Here is a 16,959-nt window from a genome sequence, read left to right on the forward strand (position 1 = left end):
TTTTTTGACGATTTAAAATATCGTCCGATATATTTTAAATCATCAGAATCGTCACAAAATGGCGCCGGCCGTATGGCCCTATTGCCGTATTGCAAAATGGCACGGCCGTATGGCCGTATGGCCGGCGCCATTTTGCAATACGGCACGAGTGCAGGAGGTCGCTTACGGACCCCCGCTGGACTTTTGGCAAGTCTTGTGGGGATCAGGAGGCCCCCCAAGCTGGCCAAAAGTCCCTGGGGGTCCAGCGGTGGTCCGGGAGCGATCTCCTGCACTCGTGACGTCTGGGGAGAGGAACCAAAATGGCGCCGGCGCTACCTTTGCCCTGTCATATGATAGGGCAAAGGTAGCGCCGGCGCCATTTCTATTAACGCAGCCGTGGCCCGAGAGTGGAAGATCACACTGGGACCCCCCCCCCCACTGGACCCCAGGTAATTTAAAACATTTTGGGGGGGTTCGGGAGGGTGGGGGATTTATTTTAAAGGGTTGGGGTTGTTTTAGTGTGCCGGTTTTCCTGCCCTCCCCCGATTTACGATTTAAACGATTTAAAAAAAAACAAAACCACGACGATCACATTCCCTCCCCCGCCCAGCCAAAATTGATCGTTAAGACGATCGATCACACGATTCACATCTCTAGTTATTAGCTACTTAAAATATAGGTAATATTTGTCTCTCAAATATATATATACACACACACACACACATACTGGAGAGAGAGATGTAATTTGGCTCTTCATATACATATTGCTTACTAATGACATCGACATTTCTTATTTTCTTATATATCCATCATTTTTTAGCTCAAATTTTACTCCAAGTCTAAGAAAAGGTATCATTTTATTTCAAAAGGATGAATTGCTGTGTAGAGAAAAATGTCAGAAGTCATGAATGTGTATGTGTTCTGTGAAGTAGAAAATACTCTCAATACCTATTTAATTACAAACATTTGATATTCTACTTTTTTCCAGGAGTGGATTGTTATCAGTTTAATAAACTAGCAAGCACATTAAGATATAGATATATATATATTAGCTGCAGTATCATGTGTAGTTTTAATAGCATAAATGTCCAGGGATAGTGGAACTTAGCTCTTTACTAACAAACAATATGGAGGAAGGCCTGGTAGAAGAGCTTTTCTCTGGAAAATGAGGAAGCATGGTTCGCGGTAAATGTAGCCCTGGATTTGTCAGTAGGCACCCATTATGCCCGTGCCTAGGGCAGCAAACATTTAGGGGCAGCAGGCTGGCTAAGATGTGCTCCCTTCCAGCTCAGCAGAGAATAACCTTCTGCTGCCTTGTAATGGACCTTTACAGGGGATGGGGGCAGGGAGGGTTGAAAGGACCTAAAGTGCCTGGAAGCAGCGAAATCCTAAATCCATCCCTGGGTAAATGGGTAGAGGAAGCCACCTTCCACGTCTTGGGAGCATAGCAACTGAAGGCTCCCTGTCCTGGGCAGGTCAGTTTCACAGACGTCAAGGGATGGACAGGCAAGAAGGGGGATTTGGGAGGACTGGATTTCTCCAGTTGGGGTGCAGGAGGCAAGGAGGAAGGAGAGATACTCCGAGGCTTGTTTGTTCACGCCTTTGAAGATGAAGCAGGGGTTTTTGAATGTTATCCTGGTTTCTACAGGGAACCATTGCAATCTTTATAGGAAGGATTTCATCTCTGGGGCAAGAAAATGATAAAATAGGACCTTTCAAAGGATGTGTTCCTAGAACACTTGCTCACAACTATTAAAGCTTTTTACTTTGTCCTATAAAAAAAAAAAGTGTGAATTGACTGAATAATCTCTTGATCTGGCTTTATATGAGAATGTGGCCTTAGAGTTGGAAGGAGACGAGGCAGCAGAAGATTAATAATGTACAGCCAAAGCACTTTGGAGCAATACGACCGCTTTTGGGTGTTCTATTTCATGACTTTCCTGCTAAGATGGGATAGTTGCACATGCTATAAAGAGAAAAATGTAAAGATCTCATAAAGAAGAGACCCAGCCCTCTCAGTGATTTGAAGTGTGGCATGCAGACCTTCCCTGTGGGAATCACTGAGGTATAGTAACACCACCTGGCTGTGCCGTGTGCTTCCTGAACTGGCGCGTCATGCTCCCTCTCTGGCCGTGTTTAAATCCCATCTAAAGACCCATCTTTTTGAAGCTGCTTTTAAATCTTAGGTCTGATTGTCTGCTTTTAGTCTAATTAACTGACTTTCTTTTTCTTTTTTAACCATTGTCTTACTTTATGAAATGCCCCAAGTCTCTTGTCCTGTACGTTTGTCTTATTAGATTGTGAGATCTATTGAGCAGGGACTGTCTTTTATTTGTTAAGGTTAAGGTTGCCAACTAGCTCCAGATTTTCAGGACAGTTTGATCCAGTCCTGGTTTTACCCCATTGCATGCAGGGACTTGTTCTGATTTCCCCATTACAGTGCCTAAGAAAAGCAAGACTGTAGGTACCTGCATGCAGGGGAGTAAAACCAGGACTGGAACAACCTGTCCTGAAAATCTGGAGCCAGTTAGCAAACCTAACAGTGCTGCATATCGTGTAGCTTGACATAAGTTAATTGTTTCACTCTCTGCTGTAAATAAGTTATAAAGTATAGAATGTACAATGTAAATAAGTTTTAATGTTTCAAATTATCACACCTCTGCAGTCCTCCTGCTGTAATTACCTCCCCCTGTAAATACCTCCACCTCAATTATGGTTACGCTCCTCTACTTTCTTAGCTGCTATCCCTTCCTCCTTTCTATCCCCCCCCCCCCCCACTCCCGCCCCCTATTCTCAACTGCTCCCTCACCCGCTCCCTGTTTTTTGTAATTTTCCTCTTTTCTCAAGTTTTATTGTAAACCGGCATGATGTGCCTGCACGAACACCGGTATATTAAAAGCTGTTAAATAAATAAATAAATAAAAATAGCATTATAGAAATGTTAAGTAGTAGTAGTAGTAGTAGTAATAAATGAAAAAAAAGCCCACTAAATGAAAAAATGAATAAAAAAATATGATCCAAAACAAAATAAATTAAAACAAAAAATGTACCTGCACTTTCCTAGCCTGCACACTACCTAATGGCAATCCACCAGTGCCATTTTGATGCAATTCATGGATCCCCAACAGCACAGCATTGTCACCAAGAGTAAGTTCTTAAATTATCCCTGATCCTAATGAAGTATTTGTTTTGCTTACAGCCCAGCATTAGCGGCGTGGATCTCGACAAGTTCCGCCAGATTCTTCTTAATCACTGTGACATGAACAAGGATGGAAAAATTCAAAAATCTGAACTGGCGTTGTGTCTTGGGCTTAAAATAACCCCTTGAGGTTGATCATACTCCATCTGCTGATGCTATTTGTGTTCCTGTGTAATATATGATGGTGAAACTGTTTCAGTGCTCTGCTAACAATCCATGTGACAGTACTGACTGTGGAAGTTACGGGCGTTTAGCCATTCTAAAAATAGTACAGTTGCATACATATCTGCACACCAATGCTGAATGCATGATTGGCCCTCTGAATTTAAGAAAAAGATATAGCTCAGAAAGAAATTACTTGTTAAATTAATATTTTTAAATAAACAAAAGAAGAAATGACCAGATTATCAACATGCCCCCTTATAAGAAAATTTACAGATTTAATCGGTTTGGATTCCTTGCCTGTTTAGAGAAAAGGTTAAATCCTTCAGAAAAACACATTTCTGGGATACTATAACATTACCTATTTCAAGAAAAGTTGTTCTCATGAGTATTCAAGAAGGTAACAGTAGGCATTGCCTAAAATTGACTATCATTCTTGTTGTTATAGACGGCCTTGTTAAGCATGCCCCATTTTTTCATTGAATGTAATACATACAGTAGTATACTATTCAGAGCATGTGCAGTTTGCTTAATTAATATTTGTGCATTTAATTCAGTTTGTGAAAAATAAAATTTCTGTTTAAAGATACCTGCTATAATGCATTGGGTTCTTGTCTGAAATTGATCCTTCACATATTAACAAAAGGAGCATTTGTGGTGTGAATATAAATGGTGCATTAGATCTGAGAAGCTGACCTAACTTTCTAACAGACAGATGACAAGCCGAGAAAGGACAAATCTCTAAATACAATAAGAAACAATAGAAACCCTTCCCTCAAGAGCTGAAGAATTTAATCAATTCCAGTGGTATAAGCACAATTCACATGAACACTGAAAGAGTGGCCAGGAATGACCTGATGCTTGATCTGCATTCACTTCTTCAGGAGACCAGCAGGCAGGGTTTGTCATCAGATAAATTAGTTTAACTAATTATAAGAATCAGTCTCTATTTGGTATTCTCTGTTTTTTCCAATAAAGTGAAATTGAAGTGAATGATGCAATCTTTGCAATTAGTGATAGCTTGCAAATAACTGCATTCTACTTGGAAAGTGTCTTCAGTGTCTTAAAATTCATGGATTTCAGGACAACTTAGAGGCTCAGTTGCAAGTGCTGGGCAGATCAGTTCTTTTGCACCCCACCAACACAGCATCCCTGCCCCCGGCATATCTTAAAAGGAATTAAACCCTGCCCTCCTGAAAAAGTGTATGCAGATTAAGCACTTGGGTCATTCAAGGATCTGAAGGGAGATAGGTAAGAGAGTTATAAAATAATGAGTGGAGTGGAACGGTAAACACAAATTAGTTCTTTACTCTTTCAAATAGTACAAAGATTAGAGATACGCAATGAGGTTGCTAGGTAATACAAAAAAAAACAAATAGGAGAAATATTTGTTTACTCAATGTATAATTAAACTCTGGAATTCATTGCTGGAAGATGTGGTAAAAGCTGTTAGTGTAGCTGGGTTTAAAAAAGGCTTGAACAGGTTCCTGGAAGAAAAGTCTATAACCATTATTAAGGTGGAATTGGGGAAATCTACTGCTTATCCCTGGGATAAGCAGCATGGAATCTATCAACCTTTTGGGATCCTGCCAGGTATATTTGTGACCTAGATTGGCTACTGTTGAAAACAAGATACTGGACTTGATGAACCCTCAGTCTGACCCAGTATAACAGCTTCTTATGTTCTTATGACCACTCTCCTTCCCCGCTAGATTATTTTAAAAATGTCGCCAGCTGACCTCTTGCAATACATTCTCATGTGATCCAGGATTGGGGGAGGGGCCTGAGGCCTTTTATGATCTCTATCAGTGGGAGGAGGAGATTGGGGCATGAGGTCCTTTACCTCTGCCAGGAAGAGTGGGAGCATGGGAGCTGCCTCCCTCTCTCCTCACAACTCCTCGAGCCCTGATAGTTTTAATAGAAAGAATCTTCCCTGTGAGACCTGGCCCATCTATGTTCTCTCTAATTTTTGACAGCCTATGTGTGCAAACATTTTCTTTCAGGAGCAAGTCTGGAGATCTCAAGTGTTAGGGCTTACAGGACAGGGTGAGGGGGCGAGGACTAGGCAGGATGAAGAACCAGAGGGGGCCTGAAAGACCTCACTTTTCATTGGACAAACTGGTGGACGAATCGGAAAACTGGGAATATGTCTCATGCATGTGTCTTTTAAAATCTGCTGACATATGCACATAAAAGCTGATAAAGTCCTATGAAAATTATATGGTCGTTGTATGGGATAATAGCTGGTATAAAGTATTTAAAGGAGAAACCAGGGTTACCGACATTTTGAGATAAAGTCCTATGAAAGACATGCGTGCTAGCTGTGCTCGAGTAAACTCTTAAAATTACACATAGTTGGTGTATTTTACAACAACCACGCGCGTGTGCATGCACGATTAAAAATTCCAGCGTATCTTTGCTTACGACCCATACACGCATGGTGGGCACACACACACTCATTTTTAAATTACTGTCTTTGTTTTCTTGCTAAGCTTCACTTCCTCTTCTATTATTTCACACTTTTCATAATCCATTTCTTTCTCTTCTAATTGTTTCTTTTGTAGGACTCTTCATAGGTTATTTGGCAGCTATTTTAAGCGGGTAGTATTACACGTAGCATTTTATGGTTTGCCTGGTCGCAAACACTGTAGAAAAGTTGATGGTAATACATTTCTTTGTGTTATGCTAATTTTTACAAAATCTGAGTAATGTTTTTATACTTATTTGGAACTATCTATATCCTTAAAACATATACAAAGGAGAGGGGTGATCCAGGAAACTACAGACCAGTGAGTCTGATGTCTGTGCCAGGCAAAATGGTAGAAACTATCATAAAGAACAAATTGCTGAGCATAGAGATAGGCATAATTTAATGGGATAAAGCCAACATGGATTTAATGAAGGGAAGTCTTGCCTCACAAATTTGGTACTTTTTTTGAGAGCGTAAATAAACATCTGGATAAAGTTCAGCCAGTTGATATAGTATATCTGGATTTCCAGAAAGCATTTGACAAGCATTCCCTCATGAGAGACTTCTTAGGAAATTAAAAAGTCACGGGATGGGGGCAGTGTCCTATTGTAGATTGCCAACTGGTTAAAAGACAGAAAACAGAGAGTAGGGCTAAATGGTAAATTTTCCCAATGGAAAAAGGTGAATAGTGGAGTGCCCCAGGGATCTGTTCTGGGACCGATGCTTTTTAATATATTTATATGACCTGGAAATGGGAACAACAAATGAGGTGATTAAATTTACAGATGAGACAAAATTATTCAAAGTTCTAAATCACAAAAGGATTGTGAGAAATTGCAAGAGGTCATTGCAAAACTGGGGCACTGGGCGTGCAAATGGCAAATGAAATGTAATGTGGACAAGTGCAAAGTGTTGCACTTAGGGAAGAGAAACCTATATTATACTTAAACAGTGCAAAGTTCAACATTACGGGTCACCATTGAGGAAAAGGATCTAGGCCTCATCGTTGATATGTTGAAATCTTCTGTCCAGTGTGTAGCAACAGCCATGAAAGCAAATCGAATGCCAGGGATTATTAGGAAAGGACTGGAGAATAAAACAGAGAATATCATAAAGCTTCTGAATTGCTCCATGGTGCAACCTCATCTTGAATATTGTGTGCAGTTCTGGTCACCACATCTCAAGAAACATATAGCAGAATTAGAAAAGGTACAGAAAAGGACAACCAAAATGATAAAGGGAATGGAACAATTCCCCTATGAAGAAAGGTTAAAGAAGTTAGGAATCTTCAGCTTGGAGAAGAGAAGGCTGAGGGGAGATATGATAGAGGTCTATAAAATAATGAGTGGAGTGGAACGAGTGAACATTAATCTGTTATTTACTCTTTCTAGAAGTGCAAAGACCAGGGAACACACAATGACGTTACTAGGTAGTACATTTAAAACTAATAAGAGAATATATTTTTTTACTCAACGCATAATTAAGCTCTGGAATTTGTTGCCAGAGGATGTGGTGAAAAATATTAAGGGTAGATTTTCAAAGATGCACGCATCCATGTATGCGTGCTACCAGGCACGTGCACATGGACACCCGATTTTATAACATGTGTACACTTGGGCATTCTGCACGCGCTGATGCCCGCGGCCTTCCTCAGTTCCCTCCCAGTCCGTTCCAATTTCGGAGCGGACTGGGAGGGAACTTCCCAACCCCCTACACTAACTTCCCTTCCCTTTTCCTAACCGTCCCCTAGCCCTAACCTAGCCCCCCCCCCCCCAATCTTTATTTTACCTTTTGCGCCTGCCTCGGGGCAGGTGCAGGTTGCGCGTGCCAGCACGTAATCCCCCAGCAGAGCAGCAAATGGCCCTACCCCTTTCCCGAGGCCCCCAGGACTTATGCGAGTCCCAGGGATTTACGCGCGTGACCAGGCCTTTGAAAATTGGCCCGGAGCGCATAAGGCCGGTCACATTCGTAAATCCTTGAAAATCTACCCCTTAGTACAGCTGTATTTAAAAAAATGTAGACACGTTTCTGGAGGAAAAGTCTATTCACCATTATTAAGGTAGAATTGCAGAAAACCACTGCTTATTCCTGGGATAAGCAGCTTGGACTCTTCCTACTCCTTGGGATCCTGCCAGGTACTTGTGACCTGGCTTGGCCACTGTTGGAAACAGGATACTGGGCTTGATGGACCCTTGGTCTGACCCAGTAAGGCAAGTCTTATGTTGATATGTTCTTATTGGGAGAATAAAGGACGAGTTGGTAGTCCATATACAGATGCTTACCAAAATCAACAGTGGAGACTGAATATCCAGGAGGAAGAGAGTGTGCCATGAAAACTTCAAGAAACACAACACTGATCATTGTGCTCTTCCAAAAGTGAGATTTTGAAAATAATGTTTTACAGGAAATATAGGGGTCAGTTTTCAAAGACATTTAGCCAGGTAACTCAAAAGTTATCCTGGCTAAATGGTAACGTTTTGAATACTGAGCCTTTTAACCAGCTAGATTTTACTCAAATAAGTCATTATCTAACTAAAAAAAGACTTGCTGGGTAGGATATGGTTATCTGGCTAACGTATCCAATTTTCAGCTATACCCAGCTAAATTAGTGCATGATTCACTTAGGGGCAGACTTTAAAAGCCCAGTGACGCTCGCATGTCCCGAGGCTTGAAAAAAGGGGTGGGGCATGGGAGGTCCGGGGCAGGGCGGGGGCATGGCCAGAGGCCTCCGTAGGGCCTCTAGGCCAGGGGATCGCCTGCCGGCACTCAGCTGGCACACACAACCTATGCCTGCCCAGAGGCAGGCGCAACTTGCCAAACAAAGGTATGGAGAGGTTTTAGGTAGGGCTGGGGGGCGGGTTAGGGAGGGGAAGGTGGGGGGGCAGAGGGAACAGGGAAAGCTATCGGGGATCCCCTAGGGCTCGGCGTGCAAGATGCACAAGTGTGCACCCCCTTGCGTGCACCAACTCCAGATTTTATAACATGCGCACTTTCGTGCGTGAATGTTATAAAATCGGGCGTAGATTTGTGCACGCCGGGTTGCACGCACAAATCTACGCCTGCGCATGGGTACTAAAATCTGGCTCTAAGCTTTTTCCCCATAGACACAGAATGGAAGAAACACCTTACTGAATCGGGCCTTTAGCCAGTCACAGGCGGCCAGATAAATTGCTACGTCAAAAAGTATCTGGTTATGTGGCAGCACAAAGACAGGGAAAAATACCCTTGGGGCTTTCAGGCCCAATCCTCCAGCCCTAGACTCCTGAAATGACTTAGACATAACTGAGGCCCTATCACCTGTTCCCCCCTGCCAACCGCAATTACTAAATAAATAAATAAAATGCTGTGGAAGCTAGCGCCCCGAGGCTGGGTACCTCCTTCCTTCCCCCTTTTAAGCACAACACAGCCAATCCAGTGTTTACCCCGTCCCCACCCAGCCACTATCCCAGAGCCCCCTCAGACCCTTCCAAGACCCCCATATTCTCCCACATCTGGATTTCCCAAACCCTGGCCGGGAGTGATAGTCTCTTACCTGCTCCCAGCACTTCCAGCGTTCCTCTAGCAGCAATGCTGGAAACAAAGGGGAATAACATTGATCCTATGTTACCCGGATAACTTTACCCTAACTTTAGTCGGATAACTTGTCCACTCGCTGACTTACTGAATATTGGCCCCACAGAATGAACTCTAAGAAAGATAGTGATGAAACAATGGAAACAGGAAGCAAACAAGCCAAGGGACAAGCAAAAGGAAAGCAAGCAGCACCCTGAGATTAAGCATGTCAGACTCAGTTACATGTAGCAAGATGGAAGAAAACAGAGTAAGTTTGAAAGGCGGTAGCTCTGTGGAGTAGGTAGATGGAAGCCAGGTTGCAAAAAATCAAGAAGGTAACTGGAGCCTGAAAAGGCAGATTTGGAGATAACAATTTCAAAGAACTTCAAGAACAAGGGAAAGAGACACAGGATGGTAATGTTTTTATTTTAAAACTTCAAGTAATTGTCTTATAGAAAAAGGGGATCTAATTACTTATTTAAGTGATAAAGGGAAAATATCAGAATGTTTAACAGGATTTAGGGAAGGATTATGTGAATAAGCATAGTTACACCGAGGTCAATATTCCAAAGCCATTTAGAAGGATAGACGTATCCGACTAACTTTAAGATACCTGGTATATTGAGTGGAACTAAGTATGTCCAGCTAACTTAACTAGCCACTCCACCAGGGCTGGCAGAAACATTAGGCAGGGGCCTAGGGAAGCAGAAGTGGGCAGGGCAGCAGAATAGCTGATAAGAGTGGCAGCTTTGAAATGACGGATGAGAAGTGGCCCAAGTGAGGTATGGAGCTGGAGGAAGTTTTCAGATTATATTTCTCTGAGGAGTTGGGGGTCGTTTGTCGTGAGAGAGAGAGAGAGACAGTCACCTGACAACATCACCACCTAAGGCAGCTTGACACTACCAGAGAGAGTCAGGATTTAAGATTTAAAAACAGCCTTATAAAGGTAAGATATTAGGTGGAATTTGAACATGGCCAAAGAAGGAGCGAGATGCATCAACTCAGGAAGTCTATTCCACATATACAGTGCAGCCAGGTGGAAAGTGCAGAGTCAGGAGTTGGCAATGAAGGAGAAGGTCACAGATAAAAGTGACGTGCCCAATGAATAGAGAACATGAGGAGGAATGTAGGGAGAGGTAAGAAAGGAGAGATAATGAGGAGCTGCAGCCTGAATGCTCTTGTAGGTTAGAGGAAAGGGGTTACGTTGTTGTAGTGACACTGGAGAAAGAAGTGCAGATGAATTTTGAATAGACTGTAGTGAGAGATGGTTCAGTGAGAGACCTATGAGGAGGAGAAGGAGATTGCAGTAGTCTAAGTGGGAGGTGATGAGAGAGTTCATAAGGCTTTTAGTAATGTATTCAGAAGGGAAAATTTATATTTTGGTGGTGTTATAGAGAAAGACAGAACATGTTTAAGTAGTGTTTTAGTTATATAGTGAAGGCGAGAGTGATGACTCCATGATTATGAGCTGAGGGGACTGGAAAGATGGCACTGTTATCCATGGAGATTGAAAAAGGGATAAGGAAGAAAATGGATTGGTTTGACCATGTTAAGTTTAACATGAAGGTGGGACATCCAGGCGGCAATGTCAGGTAAGCAGGCTTAGATTTTGGACAGGCTTCTTGGTGAAATTCAGTTTCAGAGAGGTAGATCTGGAAGTCACAAGCATAAAGATGGAACTTAGAGCCATGGAAAGAGATCAGGGCAACAACAGTACAAATGTAGAGAGAAAAAAGAAGGTGGTCCAGTATAGAGCCTTGAGAAATACATTAATGGAGTTAGGATTTTGCTGCCCCTAGGCACTGTTAGTATTGCTGTCTCTTGCATCAACAACCCCCTACCCCTTCCCCGTCCCCTACAATCATGACCCAACCTGTAAGAAGGGAGAGGGTAGGGAGATTCCAGAATCTGGGGAACAGAATCAAAGATCAAGGGAGAGAGCATCTGAATTGCAGTTGGAAGGTATGAGGGAGGAAGTAGGTATCCATATCATGCTCCAGTCCTGCCTCCTCTTGCATCCTCTCCCTAACCTCCCACTCAGTATGGCATGCACACACACACACAGCCTGCACCAATCCCTTCCTCCCGCCTCACCCCTCAATTCCTATCTTTGTAGGATGGGATACGTTTAATTGGACAAAGTAAAAGAAAGAGGGTTAAGAACATAAGAAAATAAGAAAATGCCATACTGGGTCAGACCAAGGGTCCATCAAGCCCAGCATCCTGTTTCCAACAGGGTTGTAATACCTGAGCTTTCAAGATCACATGGGTCCCTTCTTCAGATGTGCTTCACCTCTTAGATTGCGGAAAATATATAAAGCGCCGTGTGTGTGTGCATAGGAACAGGTGTCTGCAGGCTGGCTCCAACGCTAACACACACAGCAAACTCAGCAACAACAAAAGTTAACACAATGTTTTCAATGTTTTGATCAGGGCAAATTTTTTTTGTTTGTATGGCAAAGAAAATGTTGTTAGCTTTAATGAAAACAATTATCAACCATTATTCAGGTTATTGTGGCTATCAGAAAAACATCTGTGGCATTATGAGAAAAAAAAATAGATTTTTTTTTTTTTTTTAGCGTTTCTAATTACTACTGTTATCTTTTAAACACATGCAGGCTGTTCAGTGATCAGCAACAAGTGTTACATTCATCTGATCTGAATCAGAAAGTTGCTCTCGTGCACTAAGGGTATCTAGGAGGACTTTGCCGTATAATTACAGGTTATGAAGTGCTGCAGCTATAATAAAAGCCATTTCTGCGAGCGCTATGCCAACTGGTAATGAAACGCTGTAATTTTGAAAGGCCTTCAGCTGCACCTGCTTTCTCCAGAATTTCAGGCAGTATTACATCTCACAACAAAGAATATAGAAGCAGGAGTGCACAGCAACCAGGAGTCATAACACAGGTGGCAGAAGAGCATCATTGAGCAGCAGCAACTGGTGGTATGCTGAACTGCATGCTGTGCTTTCTATTTGTGTTGTGTCCAGTTTTTCCAAAAATATCTTCTGGGACAAAGATTCACTGCAATTTGGTCTGCTAAGCAGCCCCTGCTCTAGCTTTGAACACCAAGAGAATAATTTTAAAACAATTATGTGCAAGCCCATATGCATGCACAAATGGACTAGCGCATGTATTTTATATCGTGTATGCAAATAAGAACATAAGACTTGCCATATTAGGTCAGGCCAAAGGTTCATCAAACCCCAGTATCCTGTTTCCAACAGTGGTCAATCCAGGTCACAAGTACTTGACAGGATCCCAAGGGGTAGATAGATTCCAAGCTGCTTATTCCAAGAATAAACAATGGATTTCTACAACTCTACCTTAATAATGTTTAATGGACTTTTCCTCCTGGAACTTGTCTAAATGCAGCTTTTTTAAATGCAGCTACACTAATAGCTTTCACCACATCCTCTGGCAATGAATTCTAGAGCTTAATTATGCATTGAGTAAAAAATGTTTTTCTCTTCTTAGTTTTAAATGTATTACCTAGTAACTTCATTGATCTCCTAGTTTTTCTACTTTTTGAAAGAGTAAACCACTGATAAACTTTTATTCATTCCATCCACTCATTATTTTATAGACCTCTATCATATCTCCCCTCAGCCATCTCTTCTCCAAACTGAAGAGTCCTAACCTCTTTAACCTTTCTTCATAGGGGAATTGTTCCATCCCCTTTATCATTTTGGTTGCCCTTCTCTGCACCTTTTCTAATGCTGCTATATCTTTCTTGAGATGTGGTGACCAAAACTGCACACACTACTCAAGATGAGGTCACACCATGAAGCGATACAGAAGCTTTATGATATTCTCTGTTTTGTTCTCAGTTCCTTTTCTAATAATCCCTACTAGTACTATCTGTTTTCTTGACTGCTGCTCCACACTGAGCAAATTTCAACATATTTTCAATGATGACACCGAGATCTTTTTCCTGAGTGGTGACTCCTAATGTGGAGCTTGTATTATGTAGCTATAATTTGGGTTACTCGAGCCTAAATGCATCGCTTTGCACTTGCCTACATTAAATTTCATTGCATACCTATTCTCCCAGTTTTGCAATGTCCTCTTGCAATTTCTCACAATCCTCTTGTGATTTAACAGCTTTAAATAATTTTGTGTCATCAGCAAATGTGATCACCTCACTTGTTGTTCCCATTTCAAGGTCATTTATAAATATATTAAAAAGCAGTGGTCCCAGAACAGATCCCTGGGGCACTCCACTATTCACCTTTTTCCATTGAGAAACTTTACCATTCAGCCCTACTCTGTTTATCTTTTAACCAGTTGGCAATCCACAATAGGACACTGCCCCCTATGTGCATGCATGATCTAAAATATATGCAACTTTAACATTAATGTTGCACATGTACCTTTGCATACATTTGCGCGTGATTTTAGTTTACACGCAAATTTGTGCACACTTCTGCAACACTCAACTTCCGGGTCTTCAGGGACATGTATTTTCTGCAATGCTGGCACCTGCAAGGCAGACAAACTTCACTGCCAGGGACGTCTTCCACCTGGCGTCAGTGGTAGTGGAGCATGAGTGGGACCTCCTCCCCATTCTCGTGGTGCACCACAACCTGTGGTACAACCAGCAGGATTGGTACCTAGTGTGCACTTTATTTAACTATGGAGCTTCTTACCAAGGTGAGGTAAGAAGAATGTGGGTAGTGGGGGTCGGAGTCAGGGTCAAGTAAGGATGTACATAATGGGTTACTGGGGGTTCTTGGGATGTGTGGTGAGGATGGGAGCAGTTTCAAGTGTGCATGGGGGATCACTGTGGCCTACAATGTGGCCTACAAATAAGGCAGTAGTCAATAGGTATGCCTGGATGCAGTAACAGATATACATTGCATTATGAGCATGATGTATGTACATGTGTTGCCAATGTAATTTAAGGCAACAGTGAAATAGTTGGCAAAGATGACAAGGGAAGATTTAAACCAATAGTCAAAAGTGGTGGTAGCACACCACATCTAGGTGCATGAAGGAAGTGAAAAGAGCCATGCTACTCATTTCAGATGTCAGTAGAATACATTGATACATAACAGTATGGCGGTTACTTTAACAGCTAAAGTGCAATTTCAACTTGTCATCCTATTTCTCTCTATATATTGTGGACCTGAAGAAAAAGGACCGGGAATTGCACCAGAAGCAACTGAGGTGGCTCGACCGGCTGAGAGCCAGGTGGGATGGGGCCAGAAGTAAATTCATGATATGGCCATTAAGAAAATTTTCACAAGGTCTATGTCCTGATTCCATTATCAGCCACACTATAGGTTGACCACTCAGTATGGCCTTGTCTCTGCCTTCAACTTAAATAAACTCTCATGCAAACATATTTATACCTTGGCAATTATCTGGGTCACAGGCAACACTGTCTTGAAGCATTACTTGAAAGGCACACTCATGTCTGATTAGAAACCCTTCAGGGTCTTTACACGCACTCCTACATGCATTCCCCCTGAAAGTATATGCCCATCATCCTATACAAGTATGTACTGCCTCATGGTCCTAAATGCCTTGCTATGTAGATCACAACCCAATGCTTCAAACCCAGGTCCAGCATGACCGGGTATTCATACCATGCATTTGCATGGGGTGGCACACCCAGGGGGGTGATGGCGGCAACAGAAGAGGCCGCAGAACCACCAGTGGAGCCAAACCCGCCGGCAACTGAAGTGGAAGAGAGACTGCCGGCCATGGCAAAGTTCAACCCGCTGGCGAGTTGAACTACTGCTCCGCAACAGTAGTTCAATACCATGCTGCCGCGGTGTTTTAGGGACAACTCCCTCCCCCAGGGCCAATGAGAAGAGGAGCCTGCCAGGCCATAGTGAAGCTCATCCCACCAGGCCCGAGGAGAACAGGAGGCCATGTATTTATGTGCTTGAATCTATGAGAGCTTGTGTCTGTGTATTTGTCTGTGTCTGTGTGAAAGCTTGTGTTTGTATGGCTGTGAGAAGCCTGTATGCTTGTGTGTGTCTGTGTGAAAGCCTGTATGCATGTATTTGTCTATGTGAAAGCTTGTGTGTGTGTGTGTGTGTGTGCGTGCATGTGTGTGTGTGTGTGTGTGTGTGTGTGTGTGACAGAATGTATGCATGCGTTTAGGTATGTGAGAGGCTATGTGCTTGTGTGTGTTTCTGTGTGAGAGCCTGTGTTTATGTGTATACGTGTGTGTGCACCTGTGAGAGCCTATGTATCACATATAGGCTCTCACAGGTATGCACATACACACATTATGTGTCTGAGGGAGAGAGGGAGTATGTGTGAGAACATAGGCATGTATATGAGACAGGGAGTGAGTGAGAGAATCAATGTGTTATTGTTTGTGAGAGAGAAAGAGAGAGAGAAAGTTTTTGTGGCCCTATCTCACAAACTCCATGAAAATCTCAGGTGACTGGAAATCAAAAGATCCCAAGTATGGAGATCAGTAGATTTGTAATCCTTATTATTTTTAATTATTGGATGTAATTTGATGTTTTTGCTGTTTTGAAATATTTTATTGGAGGTTTTTGGGGAAATATTAGAACATGTTTTAAATTATTGGATTTTTTGAAATATTGTTTTGGTATTTGGGAAATTTTGGATATTCTATTCATTAACTGGTTTGAAATATTTATTCTTTTTATGAATATGATTTTACTATTATTATGTTTTTTATTTCTCAATTTTATTATTTGTTTTATGAAGATGGTTGTTTTTGTTTTCCATTGTTGCTCTGCATATAGAGGCTGGCTTGCTTCTTCTCAGCATGTTTCTATTTATAGTTTCTGGACTCTTTGTTCTGTATTTGGTCAGAGTCTGTCTGTATTCTGCATATGTGACCAAGGTGAGCTATTTTGCTAGCATGTAGTTTCTGAGTAGGGATCTATAGCAGCCTGGCTTGTTCTATTTTCCCAATAGGAGGTGTATTGGTGTTCTAGAGTTTGGTGTAATATTTGCAGTGTTGCCTTTTCATTGATAAGGTTGCTACTGTTTGTATGCTTATAGTTAGGATTGTTTTGGTATGGGAGGTTTACTATATTGTAATGGTAATTACATTTATTCATGGCTTTCTGAGGTGCTATTATAAATTCCACAGACGTTCTAAGCTTCTTTTTTGCAGAGTTTTCTGTTGTAAGTGATATTTTGCCTCAGAAGATTGTCCTTGTGAATGCTCTTTTTCATGTAAAATTTATTACAAGTACATAATTACATTTTGTGTAGCTATAGAGGATGTGGGAATGTGGGGGGTGGTGTGTGTGCAAGGCTGTCTCCCTAGGGAATGTAATACCCTTACCTTGCCCATGGGTTCTGTGGAAGAGTGGATGGGGGGGGGGGGGGGGGGGTCAGTTTTTAAAATATAGATTTCTGGAAGGAGCTGGGCTTTAATTGACCGGCCTAGAACAGAGTCTGAATGAATCGGAGGGGGGGGGGGGGGGGAGAGCAGCACAGTAATTGTTCGCAGAGGGCAGCAATAAAGTTAGCACTGGCCCTGTTCAAACTCTGACGTTAACTCTAACACTGAGCCCATATCACAAGCAAATGCTGCTGAAATTAATCTTTTGTATGTCAAAGGATCATTCTATGTCCTTGCCACAACCTATATGATA

At 42.1% G+C, this 16,959-nt stretch overlaps 1 protein-coding gene across 1 annotated transcript in view; it reads left to right on the forward strand.

The window, feature by feature from the left end:
* Positions 1-3,920, forward strand: part of SCGN (secretagogin, EF-hand calcium binding protein) — a 146,771-nt gene extending 142,851 nt beyond the window's left edge. The window contains 1 exon segment of the mRNA XM_029590794.1: positions 3,179-3,920. Within this exon segment, the coding sequence (XP_029446654.1) occupies positions 3,179-3,307 (129 nt within the window). The 3' untranslated portion in view covers positions 3,308-3,920.
* Positions 3,921-16,959: the final 13,039 nt, after the last annotated feature.

Source organism: Rhinatrema bivittatum, chromosome 2, assembly GCF_901001135.1.
Source record: "Rhinatrema bivittatum chromosome 2, aRhiBiv1.1, whole genome shotgun sequence".
In the NCBI taxonomy this organism is placed as follows: Eukaryota; Metazoa; Chordata; class Amphibia; order Gymnophiona; family Rhinatrematidae; genus Rhinatrema; species Rhinatrema bivittatum.